The sequence below is a fragment of the Ochotona princeps genome, chromosome 11, assembly GCF_030435755.1.
Source record: "Ochotona princeps isolate mOchPri1 chromosome 11, mOchPri1.hap1, whole genome shotgun sequence".
Taxonomy (NCBI): Eukaryota; Metazoa; Chordata; class Mammalia; order Lagomorpha; family Ochotonidae; genus Ochotona; species Ochotona princeps.
Window position 1 is genome coordinate 54,817,554 of NC_080842.1, and position 19,534 is coordinate 54,837,087.

General features: G+C 35.6%; 1 protein-coding gene across 11 annotated transcripts in view; it reads right to left on the minus strand.

Annotated features, from left to right (window-relative positions):
- The window catches only part of PCDH7 (protocadherin 7), a 386,862-nt gene that overhangs the window by 188,767 nt on the left and 178,561 nt on the right, over positions 1 to 19,534 (minus strand). For 5 of the 11 annotated variants that reach the window (XM_058670229.1, XM_058670228.1, XM_058670227.1 and 2 more), the window contains exon 2: positions 11,720 to 11,936. The exons of 1 other annotated variant lie outside the window; for it this stretch is intronic. In XM_058670229.1, the coding sequence (XP_058526212.1) occupies positions 11,720 to 11,936 (217 nt within the window). Of the gene's footprint in view, positions 1 to 5,923; positions 6,165 to 11,719; positions 11,937 to 19,534 lie in introns of those variants that run through there. 5 more of the 11 variants (XM_058670230.1, XM_012931426.2, XM_058670232.1 and 2 more) reach the window with 3 other exon arrangements.

A 19,534-nucleotide genomic window follows, 5' to 3' on the forward strand; every position in this document is an offset into this window, starting at 1 on the left:
TTTAGGAACTGTTCTGAAACTGGGTACAATTTTTATTATGATCTTCAGTAATTATTTGATGAGTATCTCTGTGAGTTCCTGGTTCCTGTCCTCTGTCACAACTTAACAACAAATCCAGGAACACATATGCAGTATTCCTAATGACAGGAGCCAGTTAGCTTCCAGAAAATAAATGTGACATTACTGATAGGTTTTCTCTATTTTTCACAGAATTATATTTGTTACACATATTAGAGGTCACTCATAAGAACTAGAAAAACATGCACGTTAGAATTACAAACTAAAAAGGGATTTTTAAAGGGTCCAAAAAAATTCAACTTCATTATGGAACATTAATGAGGCCAATAGCCTTTTCATCAGGTATGAAAACAATTACAAATCTAATACTGGGAAGAATTTAAGTGTAATTTAATGTGGGAATTACACATGAGGAAGCCGTAGAACCAAAAAGACTTGTGGAATTAATGTATCTATGAATAACAGAATGTAGTAAAGGAATAATTAGGTAAAATTTTATTAATGCCAAATCCATAAAATATGCACATGTATATACCCTTATATATCATGCATACTGTATATCCTTATATATAACTGCACAGTAACACTTAGAGTTTGATAAAGAAATTTTAATTATATCCTTCTTTTTTTATGTGAGGGAGATAACCCATAAAATGTGATAGAACTTAAACTAGAGCCTGAGATATCTAGGACCCATTATCTGAATTCTGCACAATATACATTTCTTTTTGTAATTTTATTGTTATTATTATTTTCCATGATGCAGTTTTGAGGGATAGAGATACCCCTTCTACCTCCCTTTCTCCGTTCCCATTCTCCACCCTCTAACCATTTTCCCCTATATTATTACAACAGTATAGTTCTTCAGCAGCAGTCACAAGTTCAACATTCTACTATTTAAGTGTAACTGGCACTGTAGGAATTGGCAATGGTGGAAAAAATCTAGTTTCAAAAAAAACGATCATTTAGATTTAGAAAGGATGCTTAGCTTGTTTGAAAGGATGAGCGAAAAAGGCAGATCCCCCTTCCACTGATCATTTCCAAAATGATAACCAATTGCCCTGTTGGACCAGCTCAAAGCAGAAACTAGGTGTGAGAATGGAGAAAATAAAGAAAAAACAAGAAACCTTGCAGTCAACCTGTGGACCAGACCTCTCATACTCCTCTAGAACTGCAATTACTGTCAGAGGAACTCAGAATTTTCCATTGGGGTAAAGAGGAGTAATACATTTTTTTCTTTGCTGTTTTCAAAAAAATAAAAGCAAACAAACAAAAATAACACGAGATGCTAAATAATCGAGTAAGAAGTCCTATACTTTGTGCTCTGAGATAACATGTGGTTATTTAAGAAAAAAGTGGGCATCTTTAAATCCATGGACAATTGATAGACCTAATTTAATAGCTACTTGATCCTGGAGACATAGATAATACCCATGGGCTACAGAAGAAGAGAATGTAGGTGTGATTTCACAAAAGAGAATAAAAACAGTCTGGGGCAGGAATAGGCAAGAATTCGATTTTAGATCTTCATTATTCTGGGAGAAAGAGATGAAGCAATGTTGTCCAGAAAACTAGAAGAGCCTCTCAAAAAACTAAATGAAAGCTGAATACAATTGATCGTACTGAATGAAGGGCAGGATGCTTAAAGGGAAAAACTGATAAAATGCGATCCTTTGTGAACGTGTTGCTTCCAGTCTTTGGCTCAGTGGTGGTGCATGTTCAATGTTGTTTCTACTAAAAAGGAGGGAAAGAATTTTGAATGGGTCCTACGGCTCTGTTTCCTCAAAAAAATGTAATTGGAGATTGAGTAGTTTTAGGTGAGAATCACCTGAGAATGATGATTAAATACTGATTAAAATTATATATCCATCTAGAAAATGTTTCTCATTTACACAGTGTTGAGTGTCACGGTTCACCCACCCAGAAAAAATAGCAGGTACCTGCAAGGCAGACAACAAACTGCTGGATAATTGGTGAATGTTTAGATAACGCAAAGACACCTTACTGAATGCACCAGAAGAAGTACCAACATGAAATCTGATTATGCAAGCACGTCTAAGAATAACATACAGAAAATCATTTATATATTTTTAAAAACAATATGCAAAATCCTTAGGAGCTGGCCATAAAGAGAAAACATAAACAAACAGAACAAAATGTTAGTTACTGCTTTGCTGCTAGTACCAGCATTGAAAGAGGCAGCGATTTTAGGGAGCCAAAGCTGTTAGTTTCTCAAATGACCTCAGTCAAGCACAGATTTGTTCTTGCAGTCTTCATCAGGTCTCCTTGGGTCTGGCTTAAGTAATTCATTTTGTAACTAAATGCTTACCAAATAAAATGTTGAGAAACACACTAAGGATGTCCCAAGCGGCAGCATAGTTGGTTAAGCCACCACTTGGGACACCTACATTCCACAGTATGACTGATTCAACTCATGACTAGCCTACTTGAATTAATGACTACTTTCCTGCTAATGATTCTTGCAGGCAGTGGATGAACATCCAAGTGCTTAGACCTCCAGGCCTCTGCCTTCTCCTTGGCCCAGCCACGGTGCATCTATTTTTCTTGTATTTCCTTATATATATATAAAAAGGGGGGGGGGGGAGTGCTGTCTTGAAGAAAAGGCAATCTCTATCTATAATTAAAAAATATCCAACTTTGACATCAGGATATGGTAACATTGTTGAGACCTGGTCATCAGCGATGGTTTTGTATAATTCTGAGGCTATTATAACATTACATAAAATTCATCTAGAAAAATTTTCAACACATCACTGTACTTTTCATGTAACAATAAATGCATAGGTGAAAAAATAGGAGTTTCCTTTTTACTTAGAGTTAGTATGAAACAATCAGTTAGATGATCTGGGGCTAGAAAAAAATGATCTTCAGGTACAATCAAAATAAAAAATAACCTCCACCTAGAAAATTAGGACTAATAAGTCTTTCTGAAAACTGTGTTTCTGCCCTTGCATGGTGTGCTATCTGTGGGAAACATTACTGACACTGCACTTCTGTGAAATTCCGCACATACAAATGAGATTAGAATCATTCCATCCTTCCAAAATATATTTTGAATTTTGTATTTTCTTTTAAAGTTTATGTTACATTCTGTTTAAAACATGTTCACTTCTATGTTATTACTAACAACTGATAACACCATTACAGTGTCAGGAATCACAGAATCACAAAATAGACTATTTGATGGAGATCTGGATGATGTTACCAATTACTGGGCATCCCTCCAAACGCAATTAGTCATATACTTTTTTTGATTTTAAGAGAATGAAATGCATATATGATTTCATAGAATAAAGGCAAATGTAAAAGTCATATAACAAGGTAAAACTAATTTAAAATGATAGCTATTATATTATGCAAGGAAAGGAATGACCCAGAAATTCCAGACCCTATAGGTTTCTCTGAACATTCTTATCAAACTATTAAAAAATGTGAGATAAAGCATGGTCAGAAATTAATTAAGATTGATATCAGAGAATGCAATCCCAATCCTGCCTCTAATAATTACCTCACGATGGATATGGTGACTTAAGAAAGCAAATCCGAAGCTTATTTTTATGCTTATTTCCTTCGCCCAAGTTTTTCATTTTAATGGTTTTCTATTCAATCTATGTCAGCAACATCAGGCCTTTATTCCATGCTTCTAAGTCGAGATTACTCCAGATGCATCATGAACAGACGAACAAGGCACAGGTCCGTCGTTCATACAGTAATAGCAATAAGGGGGATGTGGAGACACAAGGACCTCCCACTGGCTCTCCAAGCTCCATTTATTAATCCAGGTCTGCATGATCTCCCAGGGCATCTTTGCTGATCCCCTCTCTAGTTTGCCACATTTTATTTGTTTATTTGTAAATGTATCAGTCACTTCCTTTGAAACTTACCAGTTCTTTTGTTTTATACTTTTCAAGACTGTCTTAATCATCATCTCCTACATGATGGCATATGCTTAACCGGTTGTCTCATCTAGTCCCCAAAGTTCATTACTACAAGATCCTTAATGATGTCTAAAGACATATTACCTCTGTTTATATCCACACCTACATTGCAGATCCTCAGCTGCAATAGCCTGCTAAATACCACTTGTTTTGCAAAGATACTTTAAATCTACCTTGTACAAATCAGAATCATTATCACTGAAATATGCTGTTCTTTCCAGCTTTCCCAGGTTAGCAAATAGTAGCATGAGGTCCTAACCTAGTGTGTTGGAATTCTTGGTTTTTTTTTTTATAGCTTTTCATATCATATTTGCAACTCCTGCCCTCCTGTCCTCTTTGTAGCAATTATCTCTCCAGAAAGTGCCTCCCACACTGGTTTTGTTTTACTTTAAAACATCTAAATCCCTCAGAGCCATTCCCCAGTATCATGTAAAAATGCCTAGAAAACCTATAGTATGTTTCAGCCACCATGAATATTTGCGTACACTAAAGACTGAACGAACAACCACTCGGTTTACCTCAAAGGAATCCCATAATTCTCCACATTGCAGGTTCATTCTATAAAATTTCAGCTAGAGCTTCCATGACCTTTCACTAGAAATGCTGGGTTAATTAACTGCGGCCTCACAAGGAATAAAAACAATGTGTCTGATTCAGCACAAAGCTGTCTTTGGCCCTGAGGAATGTGACCTCACATCAATGCACCACCATTCCAAGAGCATTTCCGGGTCTGCTGATGACCTCATGATGCAATGGGGAACATTTTGGAGCCAATATGTTACATTATGTCTTGATACATTTCATCCCCAAACACAGCTTAACATGTCAGTTTTCCTTGAGATCACCCCATTTTAGCTGTTAAAAGCCTGTTTGAAAGTAAGCATTTCAAGAATTTTCTCATTATTACAATGAAGCTCCAATCTTTTCAGGATACTAACGAGAAGACATAAAGTGCAATAAAATTAATATCTAAAAAATGACTTTCATAAATTAAATAAAAGTTGTCCGAAATAAGATTTAAAACAAAGCAACCTATTGCTTCTATTGCAAATGGGCAAGGAACATACCACAAAAACAAATACCAAAAAATCTAACTTCCCTGACTTCGATGCTGAAATAATAAATTATAATTTACAACTATCACAAAAGGAATATATCAAAAAATCTAATTCAGATTCTATTCTAATGTAATCTAATCATCTATTTAATTTGAGAAATACAATGATCTACAGAAATGAGTGATATCAAAAGAGTGTTCATATGCTCTTATTAAATTTGAAAGTTCTCATTAAAAGCATTTTTTTTGTAACTGCTCATGTTTAGAAACAGGGAGAGAACAGAGACGTAAATTTCATCTTTGTGTTGTTTAAAACTGCTGTAGCTTCTGCTGCCAATTATGTAAATGTTGTTATGACATTTTAAACCAAATATATTTATTATCATAACCCCTCCAAAAAGGAAAGAACCATCAACTAACTTTTTTTTAAAAAAAGGTTTTACCATAAAAGTTAAATTTACATAGCCTGCATTTATTTCGTTTAACATGAAGTTTCTAGGCCACTCCACACATTGCTTGTAAACTGTATTGATGCTAGGTAGATGCAATGCAACCAAGGCCTTCTTGCAGCCCCAAATTTTGTTTACAAAATATAAAACTTTGACAGTGTTTTCCACGTGTGCAATTTCCCCTTGTCTTCTTTGTGTTTCATAACATGCTAAACTTCTATAACAAGCATTCTTCTTTTAACACTGCAGAGAATTTACTGCGTTCATAGTTGGATGTCCTCCACATAAGGACTTTCATTTTTTAAGGCAGAATTCTTTTTTGTTTACTTAACTAAACTTCCTCAGAAAGCCTTGGAAATAGCTTATTTTCAATACATGTTTTTGAATCAAAATGAAAAACCACATCTTTGTCACCATATAATTGTCCCAGGAAACAAGAATATCGTTCTGTTTTGCTTTACTTAAGGAGAAAATGCTTCACTTACAGCAAAACACCTGTGATAGAAGTAACAATGGAGAGTGTTTTACCCAAGAAGAGGAATATTGAGATGAAATGATTCCTCCACAAGTAAGCCACCCGGAGAGGTTAAGAGTGCTAACTACATTTTCACAGACAAGTCCGCACGGAAGATGCTTAACACGTTGTTGTATTTCAGTAACTCCACTCTTTTGTACATAAATCTGGAGAAAAATCAGAGGAATGATAAAAGCATGCATACTCTAAAAGCAATAGATATGCAGAAAAGATTAAAGAAAGGGTTTAAAAAACAGTGCATTATCACTTATTGTACTAAAATGCACAGAAGCAAATAAATTGAAAACTTGGTCAACACAAGATTACACACTGATCTCCACAGTCTTTTGGAGATTTCTTGGAAGCTATTCCTATCTCAATGCGAAAGAACAGTGGATTGGTCTAGCTTTTAAAGACCAAAATAGAACAAAAAGAAAATGAGCATTCCACATCAGTATTGATTACTAACACTAAGATTAAAAAATTAAGGATTGGGGGTCTGGCAAACATACTAAGTTAATTTTTTCCCAGCTTATTTTTCCTGCCAATATGAATAGTTTCTGGCAGCTCCAAGGAAAATAGAAACCAGAAGTACAATGCATCCAACTGGAATGCTGAGTATGAAATTCAAAGTTCTCCCATAAAGGAGGAAAGAATTGTATAAAAATAATGTCACCTCCCAATCTCTGATGACGAAGACTGCGGAGGACTGTGTTGATTTGACGTTACATGGCAAACTTTCTCCCACTCACTTTGGATCCGGCTATGCCAATCACTGTGCTACAGCACTACTCCCATGGTGTCCTGCAAAATCAGGGGCTGACTGGAAAGTATTCAAAGCAAGAATATTACTCTCACTTTTAAAAGCATAAATTTAGATTTATTAATTTACTATTGAAAGTCAGATTTACAGAGACACAGAGAAAGCCCACCCAGAGCCAGGATTTTCTTCCAGTTCTCCCACGTGGGTACAGGTTCCAAAGGCTTTGGGCCATTCTGTACTGCTAGATGGGAGGTGGAGCCGCCAGGACATGAACTGGTGCCCCGTATGGGATCCCAGCGGTTGCAAGGTGAGGATTTAGCCACTAAGCTATCGCACTGGACCCCTCTCCCTGGTTATGTTTAAATACTATCTTGGTAGACCTAAATATTTTTATGATTCCCACATAGCTTAAAACATTGGGTTTGTCAAAGGCAAATAAAACTAGAAATAATCATGATTATTTATCATCATGATATGAAAAATATAAAATTTTATTAAATAAAGTAAGATTATTAAAATTCTTCTTATGAATTTATAAAGAATTGTTACTAACGCACTTAGTTTCATCCATGACCACATGATTTTTAATTTTACAGAATGAGCTGGGACCAGCATCTTGGATCAAGTGGCAAAGCTTATGATGTCAGCATCCCTCCAATACTTGGTGCCGATTCAAACTGGCTGTTCCACTTCCGATCCAGTTCCTTGCTATTGCCCCTGGAAAAGCAGCAAAAGATGCCTCAAGTGCTTGGGCTTACGCACCCATGTGAGAATTCCAGATGAGGTTTGTGGCTCCCGGATTTATGTTGGCCGAGCCCTGGCTATTACTACCAATGGGGAATGAGCCTGTGGATGGAAGATCTGTCCCTCTGTCTCTTCTCTCTGTATAATTCTTTGAAATCAATATAAATAAATGTTTAAAAGACAAGAAAGGTTATGAGAAGTCTAAAAATTACAGTCAATGAGAGGCAAAAAAAAAAACCAGTGTTCAAACCCAAGTCAGTGGATTAAAAGCTTGAGTCTTTAAAAATGTTTTAAAGATTTATTTCTGTTGGAAAGACTAATCTATGGGAAGAAGGAGATCTTACATTTGATGTAAGATCTGTGGTGCAGACCTCTCCACCTACCTGGCTGAAAATCACACCAAGACATTCAGTCCATTGCTCTAATTTATGTAATAAATGCATACCCTGTACTTGGGATGCACATATAATATGCATGCTGAAAGCACAGAGTTAGAATTATTTCTGCTCTGCCCACACTAACACATGCTTTCCAACATTGCAAGTGTTTAGGAGACACAATAATCTCTTTATTGTATAGAGCCAAAGATACAGAGGAAGTTGCATGTCAGGGGGACAATCACAGATTGTTGAATCTAGGTAAGTGATAAGAGTTAGTTCACTCATTTGCCTTAGACATAATCAAAAGCAGACCCAGAAAAAAAGCATTTGACCTACCGGATGCTGATTGAAAATGTGGGACAAACGCCAAGTCGGGGTATTTTCTGTATCTGAGCTTATTAAGCACCAGAGGAAAATTAAGCCATGTATAACAAAGACAAACTACTTTTGCAAAGATAGATCATTAGGGGCTTTGGAAAGCCAAAGCAGACCTTAGCATGAAAGTAGGCACTGAGATAAATATTTAGGACGTTTCTATAGAAAGCATTCAATACCACCCCAGGAGAGGGAGACTGAAATCTACTGGATAATCAATCAGCGACTAGCTTTCACGTAGTCAACCTCTGCCTTACACATGATGGTGTTTTTAAAGTCTAATATTTGATTTTTACATGAATTATATATTCATTGCAATAGATTCCAATTGTTGTAGTATTTTTGTTACCAAATATATCAACATTACCAATTCCCCACCATCAACTCCATATTTTAAAATATTGTCATTTCAGTGAGTTTATTTTAATGGACTATTTAAAAACAAACTGCTAATGTTACCTGTGAAACTATTAGCATAAAATAATCACGGTGGTAATTAATTTAAGACAAAGAATTACATATTAGTGCTCTTTGTTATGAGTATAATGATGTATAATTCATGAGGTTTTCTTAAAATATTTTCTAAATAGTATAATTTTAATAATTACTTTCTAGAGACCTAAAAGATATAATTATGACAAATTTTAAAATTTCAAATCAGTTGACTTATTCTACATTATCAGATGTACTTTTTAAGAAATTACATCTATTTTTATGGTGGATTATTTTTCCCCAGATAACAAGAAAATGAAACCTCATACCTTATTTGGCAGCCATGTAGGCTGGAATACAGGATCAAGTTTGTTAATAGAATTATATCTTTAAGCTGCCTCAACGAAATTGTGATTATTGTGGTAAATAAAAAAAGCAGATAAGGTAATTTCACAATGGTACATAACTTTCACTATTTACTTAATTTTTTTGTTTTAGTTACTTTTTTGCATAGCATCTGTGACATCTTACTTTTATCATGACTTATCCCTGCCTTGTGCCATGATGTCAGAGTGTTATATGTTGCTGTATTGGAAACTTTCTAATCTTTGCAATGAAAGTTAATCCCAAACAGATAGTTTTAATTGGGTTGTTTCACATAGACTAAAGTAAAGGAAAATATTGGGGATAATAACCAGGGGAACTAGGACAGCATCCAAGATTGTATTTTTGTGGGAAGTCCAAGTGAAAATCCAATACAAATTCTGATTAAAACCTAACCAAGCAAAACAGTGCAGGTTACGAGGATTCAAGTTAAATGTGACAAATGAATACTTGAAAGGTTTCAGTTCCAATTCTACTTAAGGCAGAATGAACCATTAATATTGAAGATGAAATTAGCTTAATTTAACCGATATAATAGCACTTTATACTTAAATGAGTAGTCTGAAAAACTGAACTCAATAAAACTTTACTCTGATGTCAATGGCTGCATTTGGATCACCCACCGCGTGTAACATTCCTTGTGCTATTATCTCTAGGTGAGGGCTGACAACAGTCACAGCCAGCAGGTGACAAATGTTTATCAAAACTGAAATTCAAATGTCAGTCATGTGTATAATTAGAAAAAATTAGTTACATTATGATGGCCATTGCTATGGAATGAACTTAAATATGGTCATTAAAAGAAAAAAGACACCTTTTGTGTGTAGCAGTAAACTCTGTTTCTGTTCTTTTGTTAAACTCACTTATTAAGTTTCTCATAACTTGTACAGTTCCTAAAAAGTAAACAATTTGCTTGTCACATATAATTATGATTTCATGACTCATCATTTCCTTCATATTTTAAAGATGTTGAACCATCATATAAGTTCACAACACAGAAACAATATGAAAATGTAATTACAATGCTAGTGGGACAAAATCTTTTCAATTATTATATCTGATGTTAAGAATACTTAATTGTGCATTGTGTAGTCTATAATAAACTTGAGAACTTCTCAAAGCAAAATTAACTGATTTGTTATCAAAGGATATAGTAATTCATCTTAATTAAATAAATCCTAAGGCTTCCTAGTATGTGATATGTGTACATATATATGCACAAATATGTATATATGTATACTTACAGTACCTTCAATGTGAATTTTATTTTATTCAAAATAATTTAAACATACTTTCCCTATAAACATATACAATACACAAAAACTTTATACTCATTTTATAACTTTCTAAGATAGGTAAATCTTTAGAGTCACATCAAACTCCCAGCCACGTAAGCACACACCACCATACACACAGATAAGCATGCCTTTATAGCCAGGAGGCAAAATGCCAGCTAAACCCTGCAAATTAATCAGGGTGGACATCGGTCATCAGACCCAGATGTCACATCTTCTTACCTAAAACAATGCAGAGAAATATTTAGCGTAATTTATCAATGCTTTCACTTTGGTATATTTACAACATTATTCTCTAATGTTAGAAAGACTCATGGCAAATTTCCAGAAAAAGTGTTTTTCTCGGCGTTGGTGTGCTCTATATTCATTTTATTTGGTAAAATTTAAAACGTCCCATTTCATTTAGGGATTGATACGGTGAAAGACACAATCCATTTTGAGTTTTCGTTAGAGATAAAATGTGCATGATTGTTCTTTCTCTCCCTATGTTTCTTCTTTTGATATTCGAAATAATAATGAAGTTGGGAAGAAGTCTATAATTCTGTCATATGATACAAATATATTCCTCAGACATTTAATTATGGCTTGAAATTCAGAAAATAAATCACCAATCATTTTTGGGAATATGTGAACAGCTTATGTAATTTTCACTCTAACATTACAATCAAAGGAAAATGTACACAAGGCCTAGTGTGGATTGCCGAGAATCCTCTCACAACAGAAGAACTTACAGAACATTCTGTGGGTTTCCTTCCTCTCTCTTGCACAAAAATGTGGACGCTTTACACTTCAGTGAGAAGGGAATTCAAATAGCATGCACGGTATACTATGGAGAACAAGAAAATACTGTTCTCTGGCTTTGCCCTGTTTCAGTTCTCACTTGGAAAAAGAGGCGTGAAAATGCCTTTCCAAATTTTTGAAAAAGAAGCTTCCAATCCAGGTGTGTGTCTTGCTATCTCTTTTCACTTAGATTGGATGCTTGCAGCTGAAGAAATAGTTGCATGACAAAAATGAACATGAGTAACAATGAGAAAAGACCTTTCTCGTGATTTTTGGTTAGAAATAGTTTACCCATTTAGAGTTTTTCATAGCAGGCACTACTCTGACTTATTTAAAAATCCATTTATTTCTGACAAGCCATTTTAAAGTGATGATGCACTTTTGGTGTCTTTCATCTATACAGTTATGCTCCTTTATTTGGCATTTTTACATTTTCGCAAGTAGTTATCATTTAAAATAACATAGTTTTGGTGTCAGCTCTTGGTTTTGGTTTTGGACTGACCTTCACGAGTCTACAGATTATGGCTTCCTAGCGTGATTATGTGTGTGGATGTTGTGTTTGCCCCTACCATTTTCCATATGCTCTGCCTCACCAACACTGCCATCCGGCGTGGTCCTTTCATAGTTGTCCTCTGGGAGTGGAAGGGCACCCAGTCTTGGCCCTGATGAACTCTTACTGCTTGGTGTTTCTGACTCCTCCAGCCCGCTGTCATAGCAACTCTGCAGTGAGCCCTGATGTGGGTCCTGAGGCTGACTCACAACAGAAAACGTCACTCTACGAAACGGCTGCAAGAGAAGAGATTCTGAATGTCACTAAAGTACAAGATTGTCAACGGTCTTACTTCAAAAAAACACATAAGTTACACACATTAAGGATTACTGACAACCAATTCAATATTATACAGTACACAGGTCAAAATCTATTTCATTATCTAAGGCAATGATTAAATAGTAAATGACATTAAAGAAACAGTAAAAAGTTCCCTTCTGAAATAGATAATAGCTGATTCATTAAAACACACTTAAATCTGTTATTAATTCCACATATTAAAACGTATTCTGCTGTGCAATCTTTAAATAGGTTTTTCACAAGTAGATTCTTAAAAAAAACAATGGTCAGTGACTTGACATGAAACATTTCATTCTAAGAAAACTCCATTTTTAAATGTTTTTTTCCATATGATACAGTGCCCTAAAATCCAACGTATTTACAGTTAATGATCAAAAGTACACCTGATACCTACAACTTTTGATGCTGTGCTAGAAAGTTGCAACATATTTCGTCATCATTACAAAAACATTACCCATTGACTCTCAATTTTAAGGGTCGCCTTGACATAATAGGTAAAAGTTTCCTTAAGAAGTCAATGCAAAATAAACTAAAACATTTAATTCTATATGTGTACAATATCTTTAATTAGATCAAAAAATGAAATCATGTGTTTTGAACTTGAAGTAAAACTAACACAGAACTGTGCAGCAGGAGTTCACTGTTTGCTAAGCTACTAACAACATATGGACTGAGGATTTATTGTATCTGTAATTTGCATATTATCTAAACCACAAAACGGAATGAGCTAATGCTTCGTATTGACAGGACTACATAAAAATAGCGATTAGGGAAAACAACTTAAAAATGTTCTCTAACGTCTGGGTGAGACTGTTGGCAATAACTACAAACATTAAACTCAACCACAAATTGAAAGTGGCGTAAGTGTGTCTTTTTTCAAAATTTATAACTCCTAGTGTTTTTTCTACTATGAAGCATAAGGTCATGTTAAATAATAAGTGAACAGTAAAGGTAAATAACCTTTTTTCTATTAATTTACAACCTGAACACTTATGGTATCAACTTCAATTCTCAACTGGGACTAGTCACATTTTAGAAGTGTTCATATTTAACTGTACATGGTAGGATATTGCGAAAAATCCAAGCATATTGCAGCACTTTTTCCTAATTCACTAATTTGATTTTGTATAGACAAATTCATGCTCCTACAAATTAACCCCTTCCCTTGTTACGTAAGGCAATAAGTACCCTTTCTCCATACACTTATCTATAGGGTACAAACAATCTTTGCAAAATCAACTTTTCCCATTCTAATTCAAAAACAAATTCATAGAGTAATTGCTTCTAAGTGTAAAATGGGAAACACTTAAGATACATTTTCTTCTTTGTAATATTTCAATGGGTCACTGAAATGCAGCATTTCAAAGCAGTTAGGAAATATGAGTAGCACAAACAATATACATAGCATGGGTTAGACTGTACCAGCAATAGACTTACTAGAAACACTATTCTATTTTTACTGATTATGCTCTCACTTCTTTGTAGTAATATAATTGCAATATTATACCTTTGATATAAATCAACATAGACATCAATAGGCTTTTATTATGCTTTACCTTGTGTGTGCATATTGTATTTTGATTTATTCTCCAGTTAATATTTCTAAGTAACTGCAAATTACTTGTACTTGTTGGGTGCCATTGGCTTCACTTCAGAAGCAAAACTATTAACAGTGTCCAAAAATATCATTGTTCTATACACAGTAGGTGTTGAACAAATACTACTAACTAATAAAATTTTAATAATACTGAAACTCCAAAAGCCACACAAATAAACTATCTCCTCAAGATTTAGGAATAGGGCCCAATGCAACCGCTCAATGGCTAAATCATCATAGTGCAAGTCCCAGGATCCCATATGGGAGCTACTGTGTGTCCTGGCTGTTCCACTTCCCATCCAGCTTTCTGCTTATGGTCTGGGAAAGCAATAGAAAATGACCTAAAGCCTTGGGACCCTGCACCAGTGTGGGAGACCTGGCAGAATCTCCTGGCTCCTGGCTTTGAATCAGCTCAGGTCTAGCCATTGTGGTCATTTGGGGAATGAACCAGTGGCTGGAGGATCTGTATGTCTCTCCTTTTCTGTGTACATCTGATCTGCCTTTCCAATAAAAATAACCTTTTTTTTTTTTAAAAGAAAAAAGACATTGCAATAGATCATACATATGTAGATATATCTAAAAGAGTATTTTAGTGACCTTCAAATCATTTAAAATAAATGTAACATAAGAAAGCTCAAAATTGATACAAAGCTATACAAATTCCATTAACAAATTGAGACAGGAAAAGTAAGAAATTATGAAAAATGCTGCTTCATTTTTAGAAGAAGCATAAACCAGAAGTGTAAGTTCGCCTAGTAATCATTACGCCTGTCTCTCCTGTCACACTTCATTGGCCTGATCGCACCTGCAGCCCCCAGCGGGATTTCTGCCCATCTCAGCAGCAGCGTTGATGGATCAAGAAACTGGGTCTGTGTCACTCATAGGGGAGACCAAGATTGTATTCCTGCTTCCTGTGTCTGGAGTATCTTGCTGTTGCAGGTGTTTGGAGTGTGTGTCAGTGAATGGGAGCTTGGCTCCCTAATTTCTCTGATTATAAAATTAAAAAAAGAAAGAAAGAAAAAAGAAAAACACTAACAACCAAGCAAACGACATGTATGTAAAGGTTAGAGTCTGTACTTGAAGGTTTATTCTGCCCAAAGCAATGATGAAATAGCAAAACAACATGATAGGCTGCTTATAAAGAAAAATGTAAACACCATTATTCTGTGATACATAATGACTGATTTGATCTATGCATTTCTATGTTTTCTATTCTATTTTGACAGGAATTATCAAAAAGTTCAGTTTATTTACTTAAAGAGAGAGCAACTTCTTCTGGGTGTTCCATGTGCGTGCAGGGTCCCAGGGCTTTTGGCCATTGTCCACTGCTTTCCCAGGCCACAAACAGGGAACTGGATGGGAAGTTGAGCAGTCAGGACAGGATCCAGTGCTCATATGGGGCATTGGTGCTAGAAGTTGAAGTATTAGCTAGTTGAGTGATCATGCTGAACCTGATGGTTTTTAAGGTAAGTTTCAGAATCCCAAAGAATTTGAGCAAAACAAAATGACAATACCTGGCCCCAACCTAAACTGAATGAATCAGCTTTCAGATTGGGACTTCGCTGCCAGTTTAAACAATCTTTCCAGATAATGAAGAATGCATGAAAGGAATGAGAAACCTTACAGTCAATAAGTGAGCAGGTCAAACAAAGCAAACTATTCCAGGGAGCCATCTCAACCTGATATTTAGAACGGATCTGTAGACTTACAGTTCCACCGTGAGCCTCAAATGAAGGCCATAAGGACATGCTGTGAAATCTATATTTCTATGTTGTTAACTAAACAATTGCATTGCCTTGTAAATGCACACTGGTCTACCCAAAAACAAGAATGCAAAAGAACTTGTGGATGAGCGATAGTTAGTCCTTCAGTTCTTTCAAAGGAGGAAGACATGCATATTTAGAGACTAGAATAATTAGTTGAAGGATGAGCAATCAAGAAAGTATTCCAGGCATTGTGAGAGGGGTGTGAGTGAGAATTAAAAATAAAAGGGAGTAGAAGGATAATTATTTATTTACAAGTTTGAATGCCCTAATTATAACGATAAGGTAGTAGACAAGGTCTTATCATTCCTTATAAAAGAAGAGGAGCAACACATGTGGAAAGAGGCTGAATGATTATGCAAAGCAGGAGTGAGCTATAGAGACATATTTATGCAGCAAGAGATGAGACTTCGTGCAAGTGGCAGTAAGTGAGGACACATAGCAAGGTCATTAGCAAGCAAGCCCTTGTGGTTGATTGGATTCACACATCAATTCACTACACCTGCATTTATGTTGTAGCTTTCATGTACCAGGTTTCGGGAATGTTCCAAACATCATGTCACACATTTATGAAATGTAAGGTCTTATAGGAATATGAAAGCAGACAAAATAGCATATGTATCAGTTTCCCAAAAAATAGGATATGAAAAATGCTGTGATACCTATCTTGGAACTTAGCAAATTAGGTATTTTATATAAAGGAGTACTTGTGGTCTGAGGTCTCTAATAGAAATTTGATAGATAATGTGGATTTACGAGTCTATAAGAGGTCTCATACTTGAAGTAAGCAGAAAATGAACAAAAACGAAAAAGGTAGTGGCTGAACAGAAAGACCATTATTGAACTAAAAAAATCAAAGAAATATACCATTTAAAAATAAAGAAAACTCCTATATGATCAGAGAAATTCAAAACATTCAGAAGAATGCTGGCTATCCTGTGTGTATAACACTCATCCATGGGTACATCATGGTAAAATCTGTACTGTAAGACACAACCACAGATTTGTAATTATACAGAAAACAGAAAAAGTGGAGGAATATCAGTAATGTATTAAATACGACACAGGAGAGAAGTAGTACACAAAGAAAGGGTTTGAACCTGAAAATAGATCAACCATATGACTTAGCTATCCCACCTCAGGGGATATATCCAAAGGAAGTAAAATCTACATATTAAAAATAAACTTCAACCCTATATTTATAGCAGCACAATCTACAATAGCTAAGACATGAAAACAATCCAGATGCCCATCAAAAATGAATGGATTCAAAAAACTACAGTATTTCTATTCCATGGAATATTACTCAGTGATTAAAAAAATGAAATTCTACCATTTGCAATAAAATGGTCTCTACTAAAGACCATTATGCTTAGCAAAATAAGCCAGTTTCAAAAGAATATCATACGTTCTCTCTGATATAGAGCAGCCTTCATACAAAACACTATATATAAACATATATATATGTGTGTGTATCTAATCATATAATGGAGACTAGCATACCAGGAAGTGAAGATGATGTTTCAGTATGCATCTCTGCTCTTGAATAACAAGAAAAATCCCCCCCAAAACAGCTAAACATATTTTGACAATAAGATGCTAGACTTTCTACCATGTTCTATACCTACAATGCCATGATAACATAGATAGCAGAATGCTGATCTTCTGACCTTTGCTGAAGCACCATAGTATTGTATTATGATGGACAACATTGTGGCGGGTTAGAAGGGGTGGAAGTGGGAATCCCTGTGTCTAAGGAACTGTATTGTGTGTATATATGATATAGTATATAGAAAGATAGATATAATCTTAAAGAAAAGAGTTTTTGAAAAGAGTTCAAAGTCATTATTTAACAAAATTGTGTGTACATATTATTCATGTGTGCATTTAATGCAAAAAAAAAAAAAAAAAAACGCCAGATAAGGGACAGGATTTTGTTGCAAGAAATTCTAGAATTTCTGTGCGACCTCAGACAATTTAGTTGATCTTTGGTCCATTGCCTTAGGCTTAGGATCTATAAAATGGAAATAATATTTGTCGATTACTAAAAAATTCTCTGCAAAAGAATGAGACAGATAATAAAAAGAGCCTTAAGCTTCCTCAAAGACATATACTATAAAAGGTACAACACCTCAGGCCACAGCAATATAACTAAGGCTGTCTGCATGGAACTGGCTCAGTAATTCATGAATTTTATTAAAAGAATGCATAAAATCCATATGAACTGTTTAAATCCAACTTCCCTACTAATGTGTTGATTTCTTGCTGTTCTAAACACAAAGTGCTTGTAGAGTAAATATATACATAAGTAATGCTCAATATTTTCTGAAGGTATTTAAATATGATCATTCACTGAACAGGAATATTCTTGCATTTAATTATTTTAGAATGCTATGTATCAACTTCAGCTAGGTTTCCACTGTGATACACCAGGGATTTTCATCTGCCATCCTACTACAGAGATGACTAAGATACTGTTGAAGTTGTTACAACTCTACTCGAAGGTCAACTCCAGAAGGTCAACTCCAGATGCAGCGCGATCTCTGCAGCACTGGTAGCATGCGTGTTTTCTTTCCCACTCTCAGCTGATGGAAACATGTTAGTGTTGACTCTCTTTTAAACTTTGAATGACTGGAAGTCAGAATTCTCCGTGCTTAATAAACATAATCTTACTCATCTTAGTTTCTGGAAATCCAAAGGTCACACGGATATGGACCATGGTGCTAAGTGTGGAGGCTGAAGCCTTCTCCCTGTCAGCATGCCTGGTCTGCTACTGCTGGAGAACCCTGGGACAACAGCTTCTTCCTTCTCACCCAGCTGCCATAAAAATGTTAATGATTGGTCCAGCGTGGTAGGCTAGCGCATGAAGTCTTCCCCTTGAACGCCCCGGGATCCCATATGGGCGCCAGTTCTAATCCCAGCAGGCCCACTTCCCATCCAGCTCCCTGCTTTTGGTCTGGGAAAGCAGTAGAGGATAGCCTGAAGCCTTGGGACCCTGCACCTGCGTGGGAGACCTGCAAGAAGCTCCAGGCTCCTGGCTCCAGATTGGCTCAGTTCCAGCTGTTGTGGTCACTTGGGGAGTGAATCATCGGACAGAAGATCTTCCTCTCTGTCACTCCACCTCCCTGTATATCCGACTTTCCAATAAAAGTAAAAAAAGAAAAAGTTAAAAAAAGAAAAACAAATGCTAATGATCCAAAGGGGGAAAGGTGTGTGATTGCCACCATCAATCACATATAAAATCAGCTTCAAAGCCTTAAGAGCACAGACCTAGTACATTAGGTGTACTGAGTGCTGTTCAGTGTACAATGCAATATATTAAGTAAATGTATGTGCATTTGAAAGTTTTGTTTTTGGAAAATTTGAATAGATGCCCTAACTAGGTTACAGCTGACCTCATTATGGAGAGAAATAGGAGAGGAGTCGGATGGCATCTTGGTAACTCAAGGAATGCTTGTGTTCTGTAGCGCTACTGTAAGAAGTCAACTAGCTGACCATTTGACTAATACCTTTTTGGAAAACTCCGTCTTGCAAGACTGATACCTTAGAGAATTTAACAGCTAATCAAAATGTGGGCAGGCTTACAGGTGTAGAGGTGGCAGGAGGATCCCATATGCTCTAGGTTAACTCACGTGCAGACTAGCAACCAGATCCCGTTTTTTGTCCCCGAAAAGATTCAAGGGAAGCTAAGTCCACACCTTTGAAATTCACTATAGCACTGAAATAATTTTCTTTTTCTTTTTTTTTTTTTTTAAAGATTTATTTTATTTTTTATTACAAAGTCAGATATACTGAGAGGAGGAGAGATAGAGAGGAAGTGGAGCTGCCGGGATTAGAACCAGCGGCCATATGGGATCAAGGCGAGGACCTTAGCCACTAGGCCACGCCGCCAAGCCCATGAAATAATTTTCTAAAGTTTATTCTTTTACATACATAAAAGGCTCAAATCAAATTATACTACAAAAATCACTCTCGTGTTTATTTTACTTTGCATATTCATTGATTTTCTTTTTAGCTTTGCATAAATATACAGCTACTCTCCCTTTTTCTGAATAACATGTGCTCTTTATAATATTTATATCTGGGAAAGGTAATTTTGAATTTAATATGAATATTGATATTATTATATAATTATTCCTCATTTTAGAATATAATCATTGCTCAATATCAACAA